This window comes from Microcebus murinus, chromosome 7, assembly GCF_040939455.1.
Source record: "Microcebus murinus isolate Inina chromosome 7, M.murinus_Inina_mat1.0, whole genome shotgun sequence".
NCBI lineage: Eukaryota > Metazoa > Chordata > Mammalia > Primates > Cheirogaleidae > Microcebus > Microcebus murinus.
The window spans coordinates 69,833,660-69,858,828 of NC_134110.1; the positions used below are offsets into that span (position 1 = coordinate 69,833,660).

Genomic DNA, 25,169 nt, shown 5'->3' on the forward strand with positions numbered 1-25,169 from the left:
AAACTTTCTCTTTAAAATATTTCTCATTCTTTACTAAGTTTACTCTCTGATAAGTACTGGCCCTGACTTTGAAATCATTTGAACTTCACATTTGTCATAAGGCAGAAAACATGGAAGCTCTGACTCTCAGATTTTCTGAGCAAATATGCCTTTCCTTCCTACCTCTCAACAAGTGAGGTGGATATTGCTTAAATTTTGGAATCTTCATTTTAAAGATAAGCAAAGCATCCCTTTTATCTCCTCAATCACTTCCATTAGCCACTTGGCTAGAAGAATAAAATTTCCAAGGGAAGCTAAACACTGCTCACCAACCACCACACCATGTGAAACAGGGTCCTATGCAGCACACACATTTTTCAGGCCTCCAGGACCAGCCTATCTTTAATTTTGATAAAATCACATATGGAAGTATTAATTGAAAATCAGATTAATAATTTAGCTACACAGAGAATAACAATTGTACACCCTAACTTAATTGGGCCCTTGATTTTTAAACCAGAGTTTGCAAAAAAAAAAAAAAAAAAAAAATCATCATTGCATCCAGGGTAAATTTCATGAATTTTCTCTATGCTTTCATTCCAAAAAAAGTCTACCCGTGACATTTTAGAATTAGAATGGAGAAAGAAGCAATAACATATAATTCAACACCCTTCTCTTTACCCACCCCCATATAAGAACTAGCAGAAAACATGATCTCATTCTCATAAAAGTAGTGACAGGGAAAGCATTTAGTCAAGTTTTGGAACTCACTAATTCTATATTAGCTAAGCTTACATCACTTACATAAAACCGCAGAACCCACATGGGGTTTCCATTAGGAAAGTATTGGCCTGTATCCCATTTTTTAAAAGGTCAGTGAATGTTGTTTTAAATGTATGTCTCCTAATAAACTGAGCCACTGAAGGCAACATTGACAACCAAAGAAAAATATAGTATTTTCAAATCAGGGTCAAATTTTAGAGAGGCATTTAATGAGCTTCAAGGACAGAGTATAGCTTTCCTCAATACTCAACAGAGACAGAAAATAAAGTATCCATATGGGAACAAGAACAAAGTGGATCTCTAATGTTGCGATTCAAAAGAGGCCGAATAGCAAAGAAGATGAGGTGAACAACTGGGATTTCTCATGGCTATTTGAGCAAAACGGATACTTTAAACAAAATCACTAGATTGTGCTGATATTTGGGGATGTTGTTGACCCCAGTTTTATGGACACTTCAATGTGTATCATTTTTAAACTTTCAGGCTATTTTCTAACCATCTTGAGAAAGAAGTTGGAAAGTTTTGATGGAGGTTTTGATACAAGGCAAGTGTCACGATTTCACTTTCCCAAGGAGTTTCTTTCCCACAATTGTATTGCATTTTCTAGACCATTCAAGGACAGTTTTGATCAGGGACATGTTGAAATTGGAAATATAACATTCTCCAAGTGTTCAATCGGTTTCACAGAAACACTTCTTTTAAGCCAAAACTAAATGATTTCCCTGGGAATGTTTGTGTGTATGTGCACATATTTGTGTGTAAATGCTCATACATGGAAATCATTCTATTGAAGGCAAATGAGTTCATTTGTAAACAATGAAAGTCATTTAAAAGTAAAAAGGTTTTCTTCACTTGACTTTGTATTAAGCAAAAAAAAGGTGAAATAACAAAAGACCCTGGGAACATTTGTGAAATAGTTAGGCTTTATGAATTAGACAAGTGTCAGGCAGAGTGACAGCAAACCAGGGTCTGTACCATGCTAGATGTCAGACAGTGTCTAAACTCAAGGACAGCATAGCAAGATATGCCAAGACTGGTGTGGATCAAAATCCATCAGTATTGGCTATGAATAGAAAGAATCACTATAAACTAAAAATCCGAGAAAAAACCTGGGTAAGAAGTTGGCAGCAATTTGAGTAAAGAGTCTAAGAAAAAGGAAGTTCAGTAACAAGGGATCCTAGTTTCCAAGAAATCTAGTCTGGCAATCAGCAACCAAGTGAGCCAAGAAGGAGGGGGAAAGGATGAGACAGAAATAAGTAGAGAATCAATCTTTACCCAGGGAAAGGGTTCTATTTTTTTGCCTAACCAAGGTAGGCCAAAAGAAGGCAAATGGGTCTGCAGATGAAAATAACATGGAATAGCTATTTGGCAAAGAGAACATGGAGAGTAAGAAGCAGAGTGTGCTGCTGAAACCGTGCCACCTTTGTGCACCCTTGGTCCAGACCAGTAGTTACCCTGGAACTTGCAAGTTAGAATCAATTATTCAAGTGATCTCATGGCTTTGAAAGCCTTCAAAGACACCCATGAATTTGGGGTGGATTCAGTGGTAAGGTAGCTCAGATCAAACCGAAAGATGAAAAGAAGACATCTGATATCTATCATGTGCCAAGCACTAATAAAGGATTTGTATACATTATCTCATTTAGTCATTCATTCTATCATTGCTGACCACCGACTATTGTGTCAGACATTTTCCTGACAGTGTTATGATACAATGTTATTAATATCCCCAACTTACACAGGAAAAACAAACAAACAAAACAGAGTAATTGAGCTATGTGTCCAAGGTAACACAACTGGTAAGTTGTTAAGCGAGGCAAATTTAATTTTTGTTTGGGAATAATGGATTCAGATCTTGTGTTCACTATTCAAACAATTTGTGTTTCTGGGAAAGTTGCTTACATTTTTTTCTCTCCTGTGTTTCTCATACTGCAAAAGGGGAAATGCTTTCACTATTCTCTAACTTGATTGATGATAATGCTAAAGAATTCTTGAGGGAAAAGGGGAACACTGATGAAATGGAATAGGTGCTATAACTACTATCCCCCATAAATAGTCCAAGCATAATTTTTCTCATGACAACACCATTGCACGAAGCTTTCCCTCCTTGTATTTTTGTTCTTATAAAAACACTATGTGCCTACAAACCTTAGCGATGTACAAATACTTAAGATTCTTAACTTTGACACAGAATCTGTTTATGTAAGCTACAGATTCAATGAATGCTAATATCATGAATTTGAAACTGAAAGAAAGCAGCAACTGTGGAAAATGTAGCTTTGGCCATAATTTATATCTTTTTAAGTATACTTCTTGTCTATTCTCAGCAAAACACTTTCTCACAAGCTGTCGCATTTATCTGTGTCCTTATAAATGTTTTAGCTAAACCTGAGTTTCACTTCCAAACTACAACCACCTGTTGTCAATGGGAAATTTTATAAAGACAAAATGCAGAAACGATTAAAAGTAACAGGGTAAAGATTTGGGCCTTCCCACAATTTCTCCAAAATAAAATTTAGCGTTAAAGTCACATGCTAAAAACCTCTTCAACATTTAGATTGATGAATCAGGAAGCTTTGTCAATGGTATACATGCACCAAGTACATCTATAGTGTGACTGAAGAGGAATAAGGCTAACTCGATTAAGCAACATACAAAACAGAGCCTCCAAATGGAAAGGCATTCCTTGTGTTCACATACCAAAATTCTAGTTTCTATGTCAAATATTTTTCCCAGTACACAAGAATTCTATTGTTCAAGGAATATTCCTTGAGTATCATTTTAGTCAAGGACACAGTGAAATTCTCAGAACCCAAACTCCCAATTAGATAAAAGAAATGCCTTATTTATTTGTGTAGCATAACAGGGACCATCCTTGCCCGTCACTCCTGGGGCAAAGAACAGATTCTCAGAGGCAGTGTGCCAACGTGGAAGGAGTCCTGAGCTTACAATCAAGTGTCCAGAGTGCAAGTTCCAGCTCTACCACTGCTCTGTAACTCAGGCCAGTGGTTCTCCAAGTGCAGTCACCAAACTTGCAGCATAAGTATCACCTGAGAACTTAATAGAAATGCAAATTTGGGGGCCCCAAACTCACTGGCTCAGAAACGCTAGGGGTGGGGACCCAGCTCTCCGAGTTTCACAAGCCATCCAGGGGATTCCCATGCACCCTCAGGTTTGAGGGTAACAGCTTCAGACAAATTACTTCTCTGGAGCCTCAATATTCTCAGCTCCAAATAGGAATAATGATAGAGCCAGGTGTGGTGGCTCATGCCTGGAATCCCAGCAATTTTGGGAGGCCGAGGTAGAAGGAGCATTTGAGGCCAGGAGTTTGAGACCAGGCTAGGCAACACAGTGAGATCCTGTCTCTACAAACAAACAACAACAAACTTGAAAATTAGCCAGGCATGGTGGTGCATGCCTATAGTTTAGCTACTCAGGAGGCTGAGGCAGGAGGATCACTTGAGCCCAGGAGTTTAAGGTTGCAGTGAGCTATGATCATGCCACTGCACTCTAGCGTGGGCAACAGAGTCTCTTTAAAAAAAAAAAAAAAAAGAAAGAAAGAAAGAATGATACCAAATCTATCTTCTTCAAAGGATTATTCAATATCAAATAGATTTGACAGCATGGAAAACTACTTTGCAAACTTGCAAATTACTAGCTAATGGCAAAGTATTGATCAAGAAAGATAACTTTTAACACCATTTCTCAATTTGAAAAGAAGTCATAATACTTCGTTTAGGTGGTTAGATAGATCGCTCATGGAGAATTCTAACAAAGAGCATTACTGAAATGTGAAGTTTTTCTGTTCGGTCTGCAATGTTTTATATGTGATATTTTGTTATAAACTTCACATTAAAGACAAACCTCATGGTGCCCCCTGGTGATGACTATTAAAACTTTTTCTCACTTTTGTCAGGTCATCTTCTTCAAGTGATTGCAGTTTGAAAAATAACTGGACTCCTGAGGGGAAAAGGAGCCAGAGAAAGAAGACCTATGTTTAAAAGATTTTTTTAAAAATTGTTTCAAAGGAACTATAAAACTCAGTAATTTACTTTCCTTTCTGTCGAAAGGACTCAATCACAACTACTTCAGAGACTGGGTTTTCTACCCTAGGGAAAGAGATTAGTAACCCTTTCTTCCAAGAAATCCCACTATGATATCTTACCCAAATCCCTTCTGCAGCAAATAACTGTGTATTTTTTCTTGTTCCACTATCAAAAGTTATAAAGGCAACTGGTCACTTTCCCCCTTCCTATTTTGAATTCAGTGATGAAATTACCACCTACCTCCCCCCTTCTTTTTCAAAGCTAATTAATGCCAGTTTCTTTAATTTTTCTAATTTTAAATTCCTTTACTATTTATCCTTTTCTTAGGACCTCACCAGGGCCCACTTCAATTTTTAGAGATTTCTTAAAATACAAATTCCAGAGTTCCCACAGAGCAACACCCATATTTGTCCACCTGACTCTCCAGAGTTAGGAGCGAGTGTGGCCACCACGTTTGTTGAATTGAATTGTCATATAAGCCTCACATAGGAGAGATTACGTCTGCTGCACAGACAGTTGGTAGATAGAGTGCTAAAGAGTTCAGTGTTCTACGAAAGTATAATGCTTGAAGAGTGTCCCCCCAAAATTCATGTCCACAGGCAACCTCAGATGTGACCTTACTTGGAAACAGTCTTTGCAGATATAACTAGTTAAGATGAGGTCATACTGGATTAGGGTGGGCCACAATTCATTATTCTAAGAAGTGAAAACAAAGAAATGTTACTTTAAGCCCCAGTTTGTGATACTTTGTTATGGCAGCCCTAGGGAACTAACACACCAAGCATCACTGTTTCCTGCACTAACTTAACAACTGGCAGTGTTTCCATAGATTGTCCACTGTCCACTACAGGCCATATTTCAGAAATGTTACTCTCCCACCGAGAGATAAAAATAAAAGACATTTTTTCAGATCATCCTTTTCCTCAAAGGCTTGTTAATTCAAAATCTGATTCTAATCCCAGCAATAAATTAAAATGTAAGAAAAAGTGACCATATGATAAAGAAAAGGTACAAGAACACCCAATCATTAAAAATTGCATATTTGAAGAATATTCATTTAGGGAAAGTACTCAATATACAATGTTAAGTGAAAATGAAAAAGTAAGATACACACTTATTTATGTAGTATAATTTCAATTTTAATTTTTTTAAGTGAGCATATAAAAATGAGATGTTTGAAGAAAATAATGAACAGTGATATCTCTGGGAGATAAATGTAAAGGTATCTTACAGCTTCTTCTTTCTGTACTTATTTATTTTCCACATTTTCTATAATGAATGAGTTATTTCTATAACTAGATAAATGCTACTTACAAAAGGAAAAATGAAGAAAGGGGAACTAAATGGGTAGAAAAAAAATTATCTTAAAATAAATCTTAATACCTATTCATTCAAGAAACAGAGGACACTTTGCAAATGACTAAAATAAAAAATTTGATATGTCTTAAATTGGAATTAGATATCAAATACCTTTACATGAGAACCTGGGAATGTACTGAAATTGGGCAATAATATATCAAATCATATCAGCCTCCAAGTTTTGCTTTCTCTCTACTGATCTTTCTACTATTTTTTTTTTTTTTTTGAGACAGAGTCTCACTTTGTTGCCCAGGCTAGAGTGAGTGCCCTGGCATCAGCCTAGCTCATAGCAACCTCAAACTCCTGGGCTCAAGCAATCCTACTGCCTCAGCCTCCTGAGTAGCTGGGACTACAGGCATGCGCCACCATGCCCGGCTAATTTTTTCTATATATATCTTAGTTGGCCAATTAACTTCTTTCTATTTATAGTAGAGACAGGGTCTCGCTCTTGCTCAGGCTGGTTTTGAACTCCTGACCTCGAGCAATCCATCAGCTTTAGCCTCCCAGATAATCATCAACTAGATTTAGTCATCTATCCTCTATGTCCATCACTTGTCCCATCATTTACCTCATCTATGAAATGTGGAAAACTTTGATTTTGAACATCTTGGACCAAAATAATTTGAAACAGTTGGACCAAAGCTCAGATAAATGCACAGATGATCTTATTGTAGAGTGTTTGCTGAAATTTCTGAAATAGGTGCTACAAAGATGGAATCAACTCAGATCCTGTCAAAATTATTTTAAATTAATGGGACCTAAGTAATGGTGTTTAAAATTAGAAGTAAAAAGTAGAACAGAGGATACTAGAGGCTGGGAAAGGTAGGGGGAAAGGAGGGATAAGGAGAGATGTGTTAAATGATACAAAATTAAAGCTAGACAGGAGGAATAAGTTCTAGTATTCTATACCACTACAAGATGACTATAGTTAACAATAACATATTACATAGTTTTAAATAGCTAGAAGAAGGATACTGAATGTCCCCAACACAAAGAAATGATAAATGTTTGACATGGTTGATATACTGATTACTCTGATCTGATCACTATACATTATATGTATTGAAACATCACTATGTACCCCATGAATATATGCAATTATTATTTGTCAATTTAAAAAATGTAAATACAGAATCACTTTGTAGAAGAAACAACAAATTAATAGCGCTACTAAGGTGAATACTAAATACAGTTTAGGAACATTTTTTAGATTTATTCATTTAACAAATATTTGAGTTGAAATCCAAGACACTGCAGGTATAGAGGTGAGAGTATTCCTTCTCTTTGGAAGCTTACCGTCTAAGAGCGAGGCAGACTTAAAAAAAGAATTACTCTATTATATGGCCCAAGCTACAGTGGTACCATGAGAAGTTTGCTTTGGAAGTCAGACAGGTATCACAGGACATGAAGAGTTGAATTAAGACCCCAAGGATGAATAAAATCGTGTAGCATTTTTTAGGTCAATAGTAACAATATCCAATTCTTACTAAACATTCAATCCTGTATATTTTTGGAAACAATGTGGTGATTCCTTTAAAAATTAAACATGGAATTACCACATACTTCAGGAAGTACACTTCTGGTTATATTCACAGAGAAACTGAAAGCAGAGACTAGAACAAATTTGTACACCCATGTTCATAGCAACATTATTCACAATAGCCAAAAGGTGGAAATAACCCAAGTGTCCATCCATAAATGAGTGGATAGAAAAAATGTGGTATATACATGTAATTGAACATTATTCGGCCTTAAAAAGGAAGGATACTCTGATCCATGTGGTCAGATGGATGAATTTTAAAGACGTTATAATAAGTGAAATAAGTCAGCCACCAAAGGACAAATATTGTAGGATTCTACTTATATGAGGCACTTAGAGTAGTCAAATTCAGAGACAGAGAGTAGATTTGTGGTTGCAAAGGAGTGGGAAAACATCCTATTTCAGAATATTTATATTATAGAAACTTCTTAAAATAGGTGCTACAAAGGAGTGGAGAGTTAGTGTTTAATGAATACAGAGTTTCATTTGGAGAAGGTGAAAAAGTTCTGGAGATGGTTGGTGGTGATACTTGTACAACAATGTAAAGGTTCTTAATGCCACAGACTCTACACTTAAAATGGTTAAGATGGTAAATTTTGTTATGAATATTTTACCACAATAAGAAGCCTGTATTTGTTTCTAAAACAAAAACTTGCACTCATTTTTTCATATTTAAATGATCCTCAGTATAAAATATTACTCTAGGGGGTGAAAGGGACTGATATCTCAATTTGGAGCAGATTAATCAGAAAAACAATTCATGTATCAACAACTATTTATTGAAGATCTTCTGGATTGATGGGCTTCTCATTATTACCTTGAATGCTCAAGATGCTCACTTGGATATGAAAATGCAATATGAAAAACTGTCATTTCTTTTCCAAAAGTTAGAATTTGCCAAGATGAATGGTTTCTCAGTTAGTTGAAATAAAACAAGTTCAAAATTCATTCCCAAATGGAAAATGATGCATTTTTCATTGTTTATGGCTTAAAAACAACTAACAAAAGTGTCACCTTTGGATTAATTACAAGGGATAAAAATTTATGCTCTGGAAAGTAATATTTTCAAAAAGTCTGAGGTGACCAAAAGCAGTGTGTAATAACCAAAAAATTTAATCATAACTGATATATTAAAATATTTATGATAGCAATTAGAGTTCATTCAGTTCAAACAAGTTCAGCAGGCACAGAACACAAAGAAAAGCATGGGAGGAAACAGTTTTTGAAATTCTAAAACAAAGCAAAACTTTGAGTCATTTGTATAATTTAAGCTTCCAGTTACTACAGGTTTTACTGTCTGCTCATACTTTTCTATTCGCAATGGCATAAACAAAATTATTTTTCAATTATAATAGAAGTTGACTTTACTTACTCCTAATGGAAATATCTGAATAAGATTTCCAGCTATGTCTAGGATTCTTAGCTTTTTAAGTTCACAAATTTCCTGTGTCAGAAAACAAAAGAGAGAGAAAGATATTTTAAAATCTAACATTTAATATCATTAGTGTTTTTTTAAGCTCGAACTTGATGGAGGTGACCATCTTTTCTAATTGCCTACTCAATTCTTCAGCACATCTTTCCCAAGGGGATCCCTATGTCCTAGATATCTTTGAGTTCTGCATTTCCTCTGACCACTCCAGGGCAACATAACTTGGTAGCTATGAGTTAGACTACTTCTACATTCAAATCTCACCTCTGGCAGTTACTAACTATAACTAACTATGGGCAAATTTCTTAATTTTTTTGTACTTCAATTTCCCCATATCATTCCATTTGTAAAACGTAAATGTTAATAGAAGCCCCAACTTCCTATGGTTGTTGAATGGATTAAATGAGTCACTAAGCATCTGAAAGTGCTTACTAAAGGACCTAATATGTGCACTCAATAGATATTTTGTATATTAATATAGAAAGAATTCTTGAGAAACAAAAAACAGATATAATCCTGGACAACTCCACCAGTATTTATTAAGCAACTATCTCTTGCTCAGCACTGTGCTATCACAACCCTTTCCTTATAAAGGAAATAAAATCTGTCACTGTCTCTATCTACATGGCCAATGTGACTCTGCATTACCATAGTAACCACCTAGTTGTTATGGTGCATCTGGATTCTGGTATTTCTACTAGTAAGCAAAGAATAAGTACTTTTCAAAACCAGAAACATCAAAAACATTTCAAAAATTGAAAGCTATTGGTATAACTTACTAAATGGTCCCAACCACTCGTAGAGGTATTTCTGAAATGTCACTCATATTTTGATGGCCAAACCTCTCCGTAGGGAGATGGTATGTCTCTTTAGTCATGACTACTGTTTTCCTCTTCAGTCTTATCGCATGTTATCATACGCTGCATTCTCTGGAAGCAGATGCTGAGATGGAATTTGAGGGACTAGAGGTTTATTGGGGATCCACTCTGTAAGAGACAGGGTCAGGAAGCAAGACTGGGCAGATGGGAAGTTGAGGTGGGATCCAGACTCAGTAAAACCTTGTTCAACTGAGTGGGGAGCTCTAGAATGGATGTTGCCCATCCAAGTTGTTCTCCATCAGGCAGAAATGGCCAAGCCTTTAGACCCCTTCCTTGCTCTGTCACAGGATGTGGGATGCTCTAGAAAAGCATGACCTTTTCCTAGAGATCAAGAAAAGAGCTCTCTGCAGCAAAGGCAGACCCTGAAAGAGCTGACAGCTGGAGGCTGTCTGCCATCACCACTCCCTACAGCTAGGCAGCAAGTCCTTGAAGGGGTATCTGCTGTGTACCACATGTGTGCTCCTCTTGTTCAGTCTTCCATAGTCTTCCATCGCCATCATATGCGCCTTAGCATTGTATTCGCCACAGAGATGTTCAGACTCTTGATTTGTTCTGTCAGTATCCACGTGTTAAGATATAAAGACTTCTCACTCTACCTGAAAACACTTGGTAGCGTTCCTTCTGTTGCTGTTGGCTCTTTTTTTCATGTGTTTGTTATTGCTGCCCTGACTGCTGCTGTTACTGCTGTTGATATTTTTGTTACTATCTTTTTTTTTTCTCTTTGCATCTGCACATTCCCCACAAGTCTTTAATGAAGGATTAAACAATTACAAATAGGCCATAACTAAGTTATTGCTGAGAATGATAAGTGTTACAAAGGGTTAAGAATACAGATTTATGGGGAAAACAATAGGACATTTGGTGTTAGAAGGTCAGAAAAGGCTTCCTGGAAAAAAAAAATAAAATTTAAGCTGAGATTTTTTTGAGATCTTTGGGGCGTATAGTGGTCCATTAAGAGGAAACAGTTGTTTGGGATAAAGTATAAGTGTGATGTAATGGTTAATTTTAGGTGTCAATTTGACTAGATTAAGGAAGAATCTAGAGAACTGGCCACACATTACTTCTGAGTGTGTCTGTGAGGGTGTTTCCAGAGGTGACTGGTTTGTGAGTTGGTGGACCAAGTGGGGAAGATCTGCACTCAAAGTGTTTGGGCACCATCCAACGGGGCAGGGATCTGGACAAAAAAAAATAAATGGCAGAGGAAAGGTGATTTCCTCCCTTGCTCCTGGGGCTAGGACACTATTCTTCTCATGTCCTTGGACATCAGAGCTCCAGGCTCTCCAGCCTTTGGACTTTAGGACTTAAACCAGTGCCCACACTCTTCCTCACCCAGGTTCTCAAGCCTTTGGCCTCCAACTGAGAATTACCCCATCAGCTTCCTTAGTTCTTGGGCTTTCAGACTTGGCCTGAGCCACACTACCAGCACCCCAAGGATCTCCAGCTTGCAGACAGCCTGTTGTGGGACTTCTCAGTGTCCATAATCATGTGTGCCAATTCCCTTAGAAATTCCTTCTTGTATATCCATTGATCGATGTAAATGTCTTACTGGTTACATCTCTCTGGAAAACTCTGACTAATAATACATCTAGTATAGCTAAATCACAGACTGAGCAAAAAGCACTAAGGAAGGAGGAGGTCAGGTTATGAAGGGCCTTTTATGAATGCCATGTGTATTAGTTAGGATTCTTTAGGTTGCAAATGAACAGAAACTCAACCCAAATTGACAAATAGGTAAATTGACTAGGTAACAGGGAAATTAAACAAAAAATGCTGACACTATATATGGCTGGTTCCAGGTGCTCTATAAGGTCATCATCTCTTTCTATTGTGGTAACATCATTAAAGTTAGTCCCTCCCAAAGAGTGGCAAGATAGACACCGGCATATCTGGACTTACATTCCTCCAAGTTATCAATCCCAGAACAAAGAATAATACACTTATTTCTGCCAGTCCAGCAAAGTTCCATGTCTTTGGCCTAGCTTAAGTCATATGCCTATCTTCAAACAAATCACTATGTCCAGTGTGATGGAATATTCTAAATGGCCAGTCCTGGCCTGACCAGTGGGTCACATCAGCACTAGGCAAACCTTACAGATTAAGGAAGGGAAGATTTCACAACATCAAATCATGACACCATTGTGGGAAGAAGCAGAAATGGATGCTTGGTAGACAAAAACAACACATGTCTGGTATGCTGTGTTGAAGAGCTTAGATTTCATATAAAGCAACCATATATTTCATGTCAACTATATACTGGGCACTGAGTTAGAGGCTAGTATTCACTACAAAAAAAGAGTTTTCAGTTAAATTTAGGAAACGCTTTCTTAACAAAGTCAAGCAGCTTTAATGCAGGACTTCTCAGTACTTTAAAAATGCTAATATATTTTGTGAACCTCTAAGAAGGAGTTATAGCACCTTAGTCAGTTTGGGCTGCCATACAAAGTACTGCAGACTGACCAGTTTACAAACAACCGAAATGTACTTTTCACAGTTCCGGAGGCTGGAAAATCAGGTGGCAGCATAGTCAGGTTATGGTGAGAGTCCTCTTCCAGGTGGCAGGGTGCTGACTTCTTATTGTGTCCTCACATGGCCAAGAAAAAGCTAACGATCTCTCTAGGATACCTTTTATAAGGGCACTAATCCCATTCATCAGGGCTCCTTTCTCACGATTTCATTACTTCCCAAAGGCACCACCTCCTAATATCATCACATTGGGCATTAGGATGATATTAGGAGGCAGAGTCTTTTTTTTTTTTATTTTTTTTGAGACAGAGTCTCACTCTTATAGCCCAGGCTAGAGTGCCATGTGGCATCAGCCTAGCTCACAGCAACCTTAAATTCCTGGGCTCAAGCGATCCTCCTGCCTCAGCCTCTCAAGTAGCTGGGACTATAGGCATGCACCACCATGCTCGGCTCATTTTTTCTATATATGTTTAGTTGTCTAGCTAATTTTTTTCTATTTTTAGTAGAGATGGGGTCTCACTCTTGCTCAGGCTGGTCTTGAACTCCTGAGCTCAAACAATGCACCCGCCTCGGCCTCCCAGAGTGCTAGGATTACAGGCGTGAGTCACCACACCCGGCCTATCCTTTAACAATAATAAATTGTTGGAGGAGACAAACATTCAGTCCATAATGGCATCTTTTACCACATATTTTCTCAGAGGAATATGCAGGACTCATGTTCTTTGGAGAATACTTTGGGAAATGATGCATTAGGCCATATGTGGATCATTCTTATTTTAGCTCCTAATTACCTACCCTTGTTTATGATATTTGAAATTCTTTGCTGGTATTTTCAAACACTGCTGCCATTATGACCAGCCCACAAATCTAGCTACCTTATTTCTACAGCAACAAGAAGTAGATGTTTACATTTCCGTAGTGTGATTCAAATGTATACCCTGAATTATGATTTTTCTAATACCCAGTTTCACCTGTTGAATTACAGTTTCATGAAGGTTGGGTCTTAAAATTAAATAGAACCCTTCTTGATAAAAATTAAAGTGTTTCATATACTGTCTCTTTTAATTCTTCTACTTAAAAATACATATCCTCAAATCCAAAGAGATTAGCCTTCCATGACCTCACCTACCATAAAAGTGTAAAAGTTTTGTCTGAAGAACACATTGATCAGTCTCAGGTTCATGTTTTTCTCAATGGGTTATTTGTTTATACTCCATAACACGTTAGAGAAATGAATGAAGTGCATGACCTACTAGGAGTGGGATATAAAATATAAACACAAAATGCACATTCATGCAGATATACACATAATTTATAATGTGCTAGCAAATGGTTCATAATTTGTTCTTTATCAAAACAAATGAGCATTTTCCATAATGCCTCATAATTTATAATGCAGACCAAAAATAACAATGATAGATTGAATCATATTAAATGTCTAAGGATATAAATGATCATAGGTATTATTTACATGAAAGTTCAGGATAGAACTGGGTAGCATTTAAATTCTTAAAATCTTAAACTTCTTGGGACTTATAAAATTATAGTAAGAGTAATGACTTACAGGACAGAGCTTTAAGTCAGACAGACATGGGTTTGGACCCCTTTCCTATCCTTTATAAACTGTATCCAACTTATACAACCTCTCCATTCCTTATTCTAAAATAGGGATAAGAAGAAGATCCGTGACATAGAGTAGTTATGAAAAATAAATGATATAATGCTTCATTGATGCTGCTGCTGCTGTTGCTGCTGTTGTTATTATTTTCTCCTCAAACAAAGAAGTTAAACTTTTAATAGATTTATTTTGTAATTTCAAGATATTTTCTTGCTTATAGAAATTGGGATGTTAAGGAACTTTTTTTTTTTTTTTTTTTGAGACAGAGTCTCGCTTTCTTGCCTAGGCTAGAATGAGTGCCGTGGCATCAGCCTAGCTCACAGCAACCTCAAACTCCTGGGCTCAAGCAATCCTCCTGCCTCTGCCTCCTAAGTAGCTGGGACTACAGGCATGTGCCACCATGCCCGGCTAATTTTTTCTATATATATTATTTGGCCAATTAATTTCTTTCTATTTATAGTAGAGACGGGGTCTCGCTCTTGCTCAGGCTGGTTTCGAACTCCTGACCTCGAGCAATCCGCCCGCCTCGGCCTCCAAAAGAGCTAGGATTACAGGCGTGAGCCACCGCGCCCGGCCTGATGTTAAGGAACTTAAGAATAAAATTTTGAAATATACTGATTTATAGCCTCCCACTTTGGCATAGTTTCACAGGTCACATTACAGAATGTGTATATATAGATTTTTTTTTTTTGAGAGTCTCACTCTGTCACACAGGCTGGAGTGCAGTGGTGCAACCATTGCTCATTGCAATCTCAAATTCCTGGGCTCAAGGGATCCGCCTGCCTCACCTCTCAAGTAACTAGAATTTCAAGTGTCCACCAGCATGCCCAGTTAATTTTTTTTTTTATTTTTTTTTTATTTTTGTAGAGACAGGGTCTCACTATGCCCAGGCTGGTCTCAAACTCCTGACCTCAAGTGATCCTTCTGCCTCAGCCTCCCAAAGTGCTGGGATTACAGGCAGGAGCCATTGCAGCAAGTCAGAGTTTTAAAGCAAATATCCTCCTGAGAGAAAAAAAAAATGAAACCATAGGGATTTTCCATTTATATGTGTACTCTATTGATTTGCTACTTTTTATTCCTCAATTTCCTATACAACATGCATTACATATCAAATTAATTCTAATTTGCATAAGGAAGGAAGATAAATCCATTGACAGGTTCCTAATAGGAAAGCACTCTCAAACTGGGAAATTTAAGGAGAGTTTAATAAAAGTTTGGCCAGGTTTAGGGAATGAGGTTCCCTAAACCAAGAAAAGTGGTTCCCTAGACCCACAAAGTTCCCAAAAGCTAGCAGCAGGGAATTCTTTACATCACGGTAGGTCAACAAAGGGAAATTAATAAGAGGATCACCTGATATTATCTGTAGCCTTCCAGAAAGGCACACAGGCAATCCACAGCACCCTGCCAGAGAAGGACCATGGGAATGCCATGGGGTACTCACTACCCTTTCACTTCCTGCCCTTTCACCTCCTGCCCTTTCACTTCCTGCCCTTTCACCTCCTGCCCTTTCACTTCCTGCCCTTTCACTTCCTGCCCTTTCACTTCCTGCTAGTGCCTCCCATTGGCCATATCCAAGAGGAAGCCAGAGGACGGAGGAGCTCACTGATACCCATACAGTTCAGACTCCCCGGCACAGAGCAGGAGGGAGAAGGATGGAGAATGGATATGGAGGGAAAATGGAAGAACAGAATGAACTTGTATTTTGTCCTGTATATAGAGTTTCCAGATAGAATGTATCACTTAAATTTAAATCTCAGACAAACAATGAATAATTTTTGTAAATGTATATCTTACATAATACTTGGGACCTACTCATACCAAAAAAAAAAAAAAATTTATTCATTGTTTTATCTGAAATTAAAATTTAAGTGAGCACCCTGCATTTTTATTTACTAAATCTGGTAGCTCTAGCTATGTAAAATAATCGAAATTTGAACCTCCCTCTGTCATAGGGATTCGGGAATTGACTACATCTAATCTGAGGGAAGGCAAGTGATGGCTGCACTCAGATAACAAAACCTAATTTAAAACCACCTCCCCACCATATTGAAATGAGTTCTCCCCCAACAAGAAAATAATGTGACCCCAGGTTTTGCTTACCTCTGGCAAAGTTTCAATGTCGTTACAGGCCAGACAAAGCTTCTGGAGCTTCTTTAAGGACCCAATCTCTCCGGGTATGCAAATGAGCTTATTGTGGTTAAGTTGAAGTTCGGAAAGATTTCTAAGGAAACAAAGTTCTCTAGGAAGGCAGGCTAGCCGGTTATGATTTATACTCAAATACTTAAGACGTTTTAATCTAAAAAAAAAAGTATATGAATGAAACTCACAAGAATAAGAAAGTCCATTGTTTAGGCACAACTTATCAGAAGTGAGGTGTCTATTTTTTGTAACTTATCCAAATCTTACTTCAATCAAGTGTTTATAACTACTGTAAATCATTTGAGCATAGAAAGTCTTTGCTGAAATTTAATTTTTAAACATATTTTGTAATCAGGTGGTTTATGTTCAAAATATGCTATATAACCAAAACCTAGATTTTAAACAAAGAAAATTCTATTTTTCATTCTTTATGCAAACACATTGGCCATGAGGAAGCTAAGGAACAGAGAAGGACATAGACATACATATGCATACGTACACGTGGATATAGATAGATATAAGTATATATAGAGAGATACAGATGCATCCAGTACCATACAGATGTGAGTACTGTTTAATTGCCATGGAAGTTGCAAAGATGGACCAGCCAAAACTTTCACTCTTTTGGATATCATGGTTCAGAAGGAAATGCCATAAAGTGAGAACAGAAAATGCCTTGGTTTGGGAGGAAAAGATTAAGGAAATTTGAGTCTATAATTACAGATATGGTACCTGAGGTAAATCACAAGTTATTTGAAAGAACTGACATTTTGAATTTGGCCTTCAATAACAGAACTTCTAAAACAGGGCAACCAGAGGGAATAGTAAGCTAGGAAAATGTTATGAATAAAGAAACAGAAGGGAATTAACACTACCAAGCACCAACTATGTACCTGTGCATTAGATTTAATCATCAGCGTAACTGAGGTTGGAATTCTTACCCTTATTTTATTTTATTTTATTTATTTATTTATTGAGACAGTCTCACTCCGTTGCCCTGAGTAGAGTGCTATAGCGTCAGCCTAGTTCACGGCAACCTCAAACTCCTGGGCTCAAGTGATCCTCCTGCCTCAGGCTCCTGAGTAGCTGGGACTACAGGTGGACACTGCCACGCCTGGCTAATTTTTTTCTATATTTAGTGGAGACAGGGTCTCGCTCTTGTTCAGGCTGGTCACAAACTCCTGACCTCAAGTGATCCTCCTGCTTCGGCCTCCCACAGTGCTAGGATTATAGTTGTGAGCCACCATGCCTGGCCATTACCCTTATTTTAGAAATGAGGAAAATAAAGGATCAGAGGTAGTTGATACCTTGTCCAAATTACCTATCTAGTAGGTAACGGTGTCAAAATTCACATGCACTTGTGTCTAATTGTGAAGCTAAAAGTAAAGATAAATAATGGCCTCAAGTTTGAAGTGTGTTGAGATTGAAGTAATAACTGAATGGGGGTTGAAATTTTTAGGCAGTTGAAAATGGGAGACTGGAAGGTAGAGGAGCTATTAGTGCTAGCGAAGGGAAGTTAGGGCAAGACTCTATTGACACACTAATAGAAGCCACTTGAATAGTGAAGACTGACAGGAAGGACAACGGAAGAAAAAGGGTAGGGAGCAGAAAGAAGAAGCCAGTGGAAAGATTTTTGAGAGAAAGGAACACCTGACCATTAAAAACTAAAAGCACCCAGAGAAGTCATGAGCAGAGAAATAGAAAAAGAACCAGGGTTGCAAGGAATTTCTAAAGATGTGGGAGAAGAATATTTCAAAATTAAAGAGATGGTCAAAAGTTTAAATGTTAAACAGAGGTAATTCAAATTAAACAAAACTAGCAGAGTTAAAAGCAGGGTCACAAACTGCAAAGTCAAAAGCTCCATGAAATTAATAAAAGACATGAGGCACCTTCACAATGAAAACTATAAATCATAATTGAGAAATTTAAAGGGGCTCTAAATAAAAGCAGAGATACATTATGTTCATCTACAGAAAGAAAAAAATATTGCTAAGATGCCAATTTTTCCAATATTGATCTATGGATTCAGTGAGATCCAAATGAAAATCTTAACACTTTCTTCTGTATAAAAATTGACAAATCATTTTAAAATTTATATGGAAATCTGAAGGAGCCAGAATAGCTAAAACAATTATAAAGAAGAACAAAGTTAAGGGACTCACATTACCTGACCTCAAAGCTTACAATACAGCTACAGTAATCAAGATAGTGTGGTGTTGAGAAATGATAGGGCTATGGTCTGCAGATAGACACAAAAATATATATAGATATAAGATAGACACACACACACACATATATGCACACACACACACACTACATGATTCTATTTGTTTAGTTCTAGGCCAGGTGAAACTAATTTGTAAAGATCCAAATCAGAGTATTGGTTGCCTATGAGAGGTAAGAATTCACTAGAAGTGTGCATGAGGAAATTTCTGGGCTGAAGGAGATGTTCTGTATACTATTGGTATGTATATTTGTCAAAACTCATTGAATTGTACACATGAGTTTTATGTAATTTTTATTCAGTAGAGATAAAAGGCCACCAGATCTGGCTACCTAAAGGACATTAGTGACCTCTGGAAAAGATCTACAGTAGAATGGAGAGGGCAGAAAAGCATTTGCAAGGGGCTAGGCAGAAAGCAAAAGCAATAGACAGACAGCACTTTAGAGAGAAACAGGAAGCAAGAGAGAAAGGGAAGAAATAGACCAATGGACATTAAGAGGCTGAAAGAAGGGAATCAAAGGAGCTTAAATTTCTCAGTAAAATAGTGAGTAAAGTTGTTTGCAGAGTCTAGAGGGTCAAAGGAGGACAACTCAGTATTTAAAAGAGTGAAAAAGTGTGAGATCCTGTAGAGAAGAGGATGGGGAATTTTCTTCACTAATCATTGTTATAATCATTACTTTAATTGACTGTACTCTGGATTACTATATTGTAGGAGTTGGCTTTCCATTTTTCGTTACTTCAAGGCATTAAACCAAGGTCAGAGCCCATTGCTCATTTGTCCATCATTTGGGTGAGTAAAGAGGAAGAGGAGAAACAAGTATCTGCCATTGTTTCTGTTTCAACAAGGCAGGGAAGACTTACTACTTTTTGAAAGGAATACTATAGGAGATGTACTAGCAGCTTGTTTCTGTCCTCTGTCCTCCCCAGGAGGTTGAAGAATAGCTTCACTGATGGGTGAATTTGGAGAAAGAACTCAGCCTGTTAGCTTAGTCCCTTCCTCTGTCCCTCTCTTTCTTTCAGAGAGATTCTGTCCCCTGGATGCCCGCATTCTCCTTCTCTTCCTCTAGTTGTGCAGCTCTGCTCATGACAGAGTTGTTTAGTGGTAAAACTTTACCTGCCCAGGTTTGACTCCATGACCATGAACCAATACTTTATAGTTTAGGCAAGCCAAAAAAACCCAAAAAACAAAAACAAAACTCCTCTCTTCTCCTCCTGAGTTGTGAATAAACTGAGAAATAAGACACAGGATTCAGAAATCAAACTTAAGCATAGAGCTGCCATAACCACTCTCAGACTCCCTGCTAGTCCTCCTCTGAATTAAATATACCAGCCCATCACGGCCTGCCCTGCTGAAGCAGCTACTTCGTTCATGGCAAGGCACGAGGAGGACGTCAAGCCACGCATGCTCAATACGTCTCCCACATTCACCAAGAAGACACTTTTGTCTCTGGTGACAAAAGGACTGAATGAGGGGGACAGAAAGAAGCTACAATGAAAATAACAACCAATCACAATATTATAAAAACTAACATCCATTGAGCACTCACTCATCCTTACTATCTTTTATGTCCCAGGCTGAACCCTAAATACTTTTTATGGATTAAGTACCATTATCATCATCATTTTGCATATGAAAACATTAAGGTAATGAAAGGTGAAGAAATTTTCCCAGGGCCAGAAAATGGAATTTTGCTCAGGGAGATGACCAATCACTTACATCTGGGAAACAGAATATGAACAACCCAGAATTATAATATTAATAACTATAAAACAGCATGGACCTATTATGTACTTTGCACTCCCACTTTTTTCAGTGAAAGCTTTCATTTACTTTTCATTTACTTCAATACTTCTAACATATTACCTCAGATTTACATGATTCTTTGAATATTATATTTTGTACTCCAAACAGAGCTAAATTTACTAAACTGTGAAGTCATAATATGTTATAGCTACAAGGACCTTGAAGTTCATCGACTCAAAATTTTTCCTTTAAAATTGAGGTCCAAAATCATTAAATTATTTGCCCAAAGTCATAAGATTCGTTGCACAAAGATATGGCCTGAACCTCATTCACCAGATCTTCCAAGGTATTTTTTTCTCCATTATATCATCATCAATACATATATCAATTGATAAGCTGAATAAGTGAAAAAGTAAGCAGACATCTGTTGGCATTTTCATTGTCGTAAATACTTCTCTTTTACAGAAATTACATCAATTCAATTTTTTTTTATAGTTGCTCTGACTTAAAATATTACTTTCCCTGTAAAAATCTATTTTGGAAAAATAATGTGTTGGCTAGAGGTAGAGGCTAGTGAATTGGTATAGACTTCAGGTGGGGCAGAAAGCCATGTGTTGAGGACTGTTCATAGTTTTGTATTCTCGGTTAAAACTCTGGATGTTCTTCCACAGTAATACATCTGTTTCTGTACAACAGGCAATAAAGAGTCTCCAAAGTAGACCTTAGAAGAGTTCTCTCTCCAGCTCTCAGAGGAAAAGCCCAAGAGGGCATTTTGCCTACAGAAGGACAAGGCCCTCAGCTGGCTGCAGAAAGGCACTGTCATGGCAGCCTACCTGTGCAGATGTGCAGGTTAAGGGAAAACAGCAATTTTTTTTTTTGGGGGGGGGCTTAATGTCAATAAAATGTGGGGTTTTGTTTTATGAAAATGACATCGTAGTTTTCAACCCCTTGATTTTATATTACCTTTTCCATCAAGTTCAAAAGAGACTTTATAACTCTCATGTGAAATAAAATTTAATGTTTCCAGTTCTGTAGCTGAACAAACTCCAAGAACCCTAGAGCTGGGAAATCAATAAGACCGCCAACTTTAGAACTTGATGTTTCAAATCCTCATGTTGACACTTAGACTACCTAGTCATGTTGTGTCTCATTTCTCTGAAGTGTTTAAGGAATCATCTGCTTAAAATTAGTGGCTCGCCCCAGTCCCTCAGATCCCTCTTTGCTATGCACAAATCCCACCAGGGCTAGATGCCAGGCACAACGCTTTCAGATGACCCGGGTGGAGATTGGGGGAGGCGTGATGTTTTAGCCAAGTCTCACTATAAACAAAATTACCTGCTGACTTCTTGAGGAAGCCACGTAAGCTGATTTTTGTTCAGATTAAGCAGGATCAAATTTTGTAAGCCATCTGTTAGAAAATAATTTGAGTCACTTTAGCCACCTGTTAGATAATTTTTAGTCACTTTTCTAAACACCTTTGTTTTTCTTCTGGTTTCTTGCCTTGGCCAAGAGTCATTTGGTTGCTGGGAACAGATACCTTCTTAAACTAGGTCAAACAAAACAGGAGAATTTTTTTCCCCAGCCTCCAGAACTATGAGAAAAAAGAGGGAATTTATCACATAGTTAAAAAGCTCAGTCATGGTTCCCGAGGACAGAGAGTACAACCAGGCTCACCACAAACCGGAACCAGAAACTAAAAGGCACCCAAAACCCAAGAACGTACTCTTCTTTGCAGAATATATCAGTTAGTTTCTCATTACAATTTCTCTCAGTTTCATATTTATATCTTCTCACTACTCCCCCATTCTTTCTCTTTTTAACATATCTGCTCCATTTTTCTATGTATCATAACCATCCCACAATTCCTGAGTTTGCATGTTCTGAGACAGCAGAGAGAGTTCTCAAACTCAAATGCCTACTGGCATCAAGAAGATAACACCAAGTCTGTTGTCACGTAGGAATGTGATTGCAGTGTTCGCTAATCTTTCTTTTTTAAAATAGACCCGAAAAGCCAGAGATCCAGACTTTTATGTGAACTCTCCTGATTTGAAAATCTGGGTACTTAATTCAAAGTTTTTAAAAGGCTGAGAAAACAGAATCAACCTGTTTATGAACCAGATTCAGCCCATCGGCCACCAGTTTGCAACCTCTGTCTCAGGTCATGAGATCATCTCATACCTATTAAACTGTTTTAGACTGTATCACAGTCCCCAGGGAAGAAAAAATATGACTGATTCAGCCTGGGAGCCATGTATAGCCCTGTCAATCTGCTCTGGGCAGGGGACAGGGGCATGTCATACTATGTGGCTATACAAATCCATGCTGGTCAGCATTCAACTCCCCAACATCAAACTACTTCTGCCCTTGGATAATCAGGAGACTGGACATAAAACATTATTTATGCCAATCACATGTGATCTTCAAAGTTCAAATATAAAAAAATATAGGAATTAAAAACCTTCAAGGGCATTGTACACAGATTTTATATACTCATATAAATATATCTGTAGATACAGATACAGATGTAAATCTAAATATAGGTATAGAGATATATATATACCTAAACTGCTATCTCAAATTTAAGGGCAACATGAGGAAAAAAATTCCTTTAGAGCCTTAAATTAGCATAAATTAGGATGCTCAATATTGTTTATAGGCATCAAGCTATGCTTAATTTGATCCCCTCAGTATAGGCCACGGAATATTTTTGTATATTCAATTACATGGCTTTAATTTTTTTTATGTGTAAGTTGTTTTCCTCCTAATTGTAATTGGACTCTAAGCCTATGGCTTTGTATATATATATATATATATATATATATATATATATATATATATATAATCTGCATAAGTATCAATAATTGTTTCTTATAGTTATTATTTTGAGAAAGAATATTTTTCCAAGATAGATGATCTAAGATTTTAAAGTACCTTTAAAGAGATGGTACTAGACATACATATTGAGTGCGATGTGCACCATCTAGGGGATGGACACACTTGAAGTTCTGACTTTGGGGGGAGGAGGGACAAGGGAAACATACATAACCTAAACATTTGTCCCCCAGAATATGCTGAAATAAAAAAAAAAAGAGAGGGATGGTACTAGAGTGTGTTTGTGCTATTTGCCAACTATAACCCCTAATTTAATGCTGTATATGAGCATGCACTTATTAAATTCTGGTTGAAAATGACAATGATTATATATAGCACTCATGCCTCAAAAGCTCACAGAAATGTATAAATTTTAAAATATATCTCTAGTTGTACCATTGGGGACCAACACATGAAGTGGTAAAGTGCCTATGTGAGCTAATAAAGCTATAAAAATCATGTGGATCTCTTTATCCTGCATCTGTTCTTAAACCCACTTTACCTGGATTGAACAAGAAGAGTGTTATATTGAATGAAGAAATTATTAGTTTACAGAAACACAAAGAAAAGATCCTTATTGGATCTCATATCTTCTCTTTAAAATTCTCCCCAAATTGATTTAAATTCCGCATCTTGATCAAAGATTGTGGCAGTATCTGAGACAGAATAAAAATTGAAAAGAACAAAGAGAGCTGGAGAGTTTTCCTTGATTCGATTTTCAAATACAATTCTCTCTGGCTCAAAAAAGGGGTCTCAGATTCAAGAGTCTGATTGCACACTGATTCTGTAAAGTGGAAAATAATTAACACTAATGCTTAACTTATTTTTGTAGGTCTACATATACATATATATATGATACAACAATTGGAAAAAAGGGTTGCCTTCAAAATTCCTTAATTTCAAAAGTAGTATGTAAATATCTCCAACAACAAAAAAATAGATTAAAACATGTAAAATTCTTTTTCATTTCAGTCCTCTTGTTTTTTTTTTTCAGGCAGGGTCTTGTTTTGTTGCCCAGGCTGGAGTGCAGTGGTGTCATCATAGCTCACTGCAACCTCAAACTCCTGGGCTCAGCTGATCCTTCTGCCTCAGCCTCCCTACAGCTGAACTTCATGAGTGTGCCACCACACCAGCCTTATTTATTATTATTATTATTTTTTCATAGAGACAGGGTCTCACTATGTTGCCCAGGCTGATCTCAAACTCCTGGCCTCAAGCTATCCTTCTGTGTTAGCCTCCCAAAGTGCTGGGATTATAAGTATGAGCCACCGAACCTAGCCAAGGAATATAGCAAATTATTAAAGATCCTTTTTTTTTTTAGATATTGGATCTCCCTCTGTCACCCAGGTTGGAGGGCAGTAATGCAATTGTAGCTCACTGCAGCTTTGTGTTCCTGGGCTCAAGCAATCCTCCCACCTCAGCTTCCCACCTACAGGCATGTACCACCTTGTCAGTCCCATATTATTAAATACAAGGAATTAAATTTGACACTATAATGTTGCTCTTCTTTGACTAACTTACCACATGCTCCAGGTGCAAATCTACCGATTCTGTTTCCAAATAAATGGAGCTTCTTCAGGGTTGTAAGATATTTCATCTCTTCTGGAACTTCTTCTAAAAGATTGTTTCCCAGATTTAGTGCTGTCAACTGCAAACACATAGAGATTTAATGCATTCATACATTATTCACCTTCAAATGAAAAAAAGAAATAATTTAAGCTCCTTTGCTCAGAACTATGTAACCTAAGAAAACTTCAAAATAATCTTAAAACAATGATTTTACTTATTTAACTTACACCTAAAATTATCTTTATAAATAAAGTTCGTTTGAGCATCATGCTCACTTTATGTTAATTAAACCACAATTTAATTTTTAATTAGAGCACTTAACTTCATTAAAATTGTATTACAAACTATTCCACAGATGTTTAAAAACACAACTGATATGAAAAAATAAATAAATAAAATAAATTTAAAAAATTAAAAAACAAAATAAAAACACAACTGATGATCCATTCATAACTCACTTGAGCAACACAGGAGTATCCTAACATTAACTCATAAAATCAAACCATTAAAAACTCAGCAATGGGACT

At 37.1% G+C, this 25,169-nt stretch overlaps 1 protein-coding gene across 3 annotated transcripts in view; it reads right to left on the minus strand.

Moving 5' to 3' along the window:
• Nucleotides 1-25,169, minus strand: part of LRRC69 (leucine rich repeat containing 69) — a 91,471-nt gene that overhangs the window by 46,680 nt on the left and 19,622 nt on the right. For 2 of the 3 annotated variants that reach the window (XM_020288912.2, XM_020288913.2), the window contains 4 exons: nucleotides 24,595-24,721; nucleotides 21,538-21,610; nucleotides 16,196-16,391; nucleotides 9,080-9,151 (listed from right to left, as the gene is read on the minus strand). In XM_020288912.2, the coding sequence (XP_020144501.1) occupies nucleotides 9,080-9,151; nucleotides 16,196-16,391; nucleotides 21,538-21,610; nucleotides 24,595-24,721 (468 nt within the window). The remainder of the gene's footprint in view (nucleotides 1-9,079; nucleotides 9,152-16,195; nucleotides 16,392-21,537; nucleotides 21,611-24,594; nucleotides 24,722-25,169) is intronic. The other variant, XM_020288915.2, reaches the window with a different exon arrangement.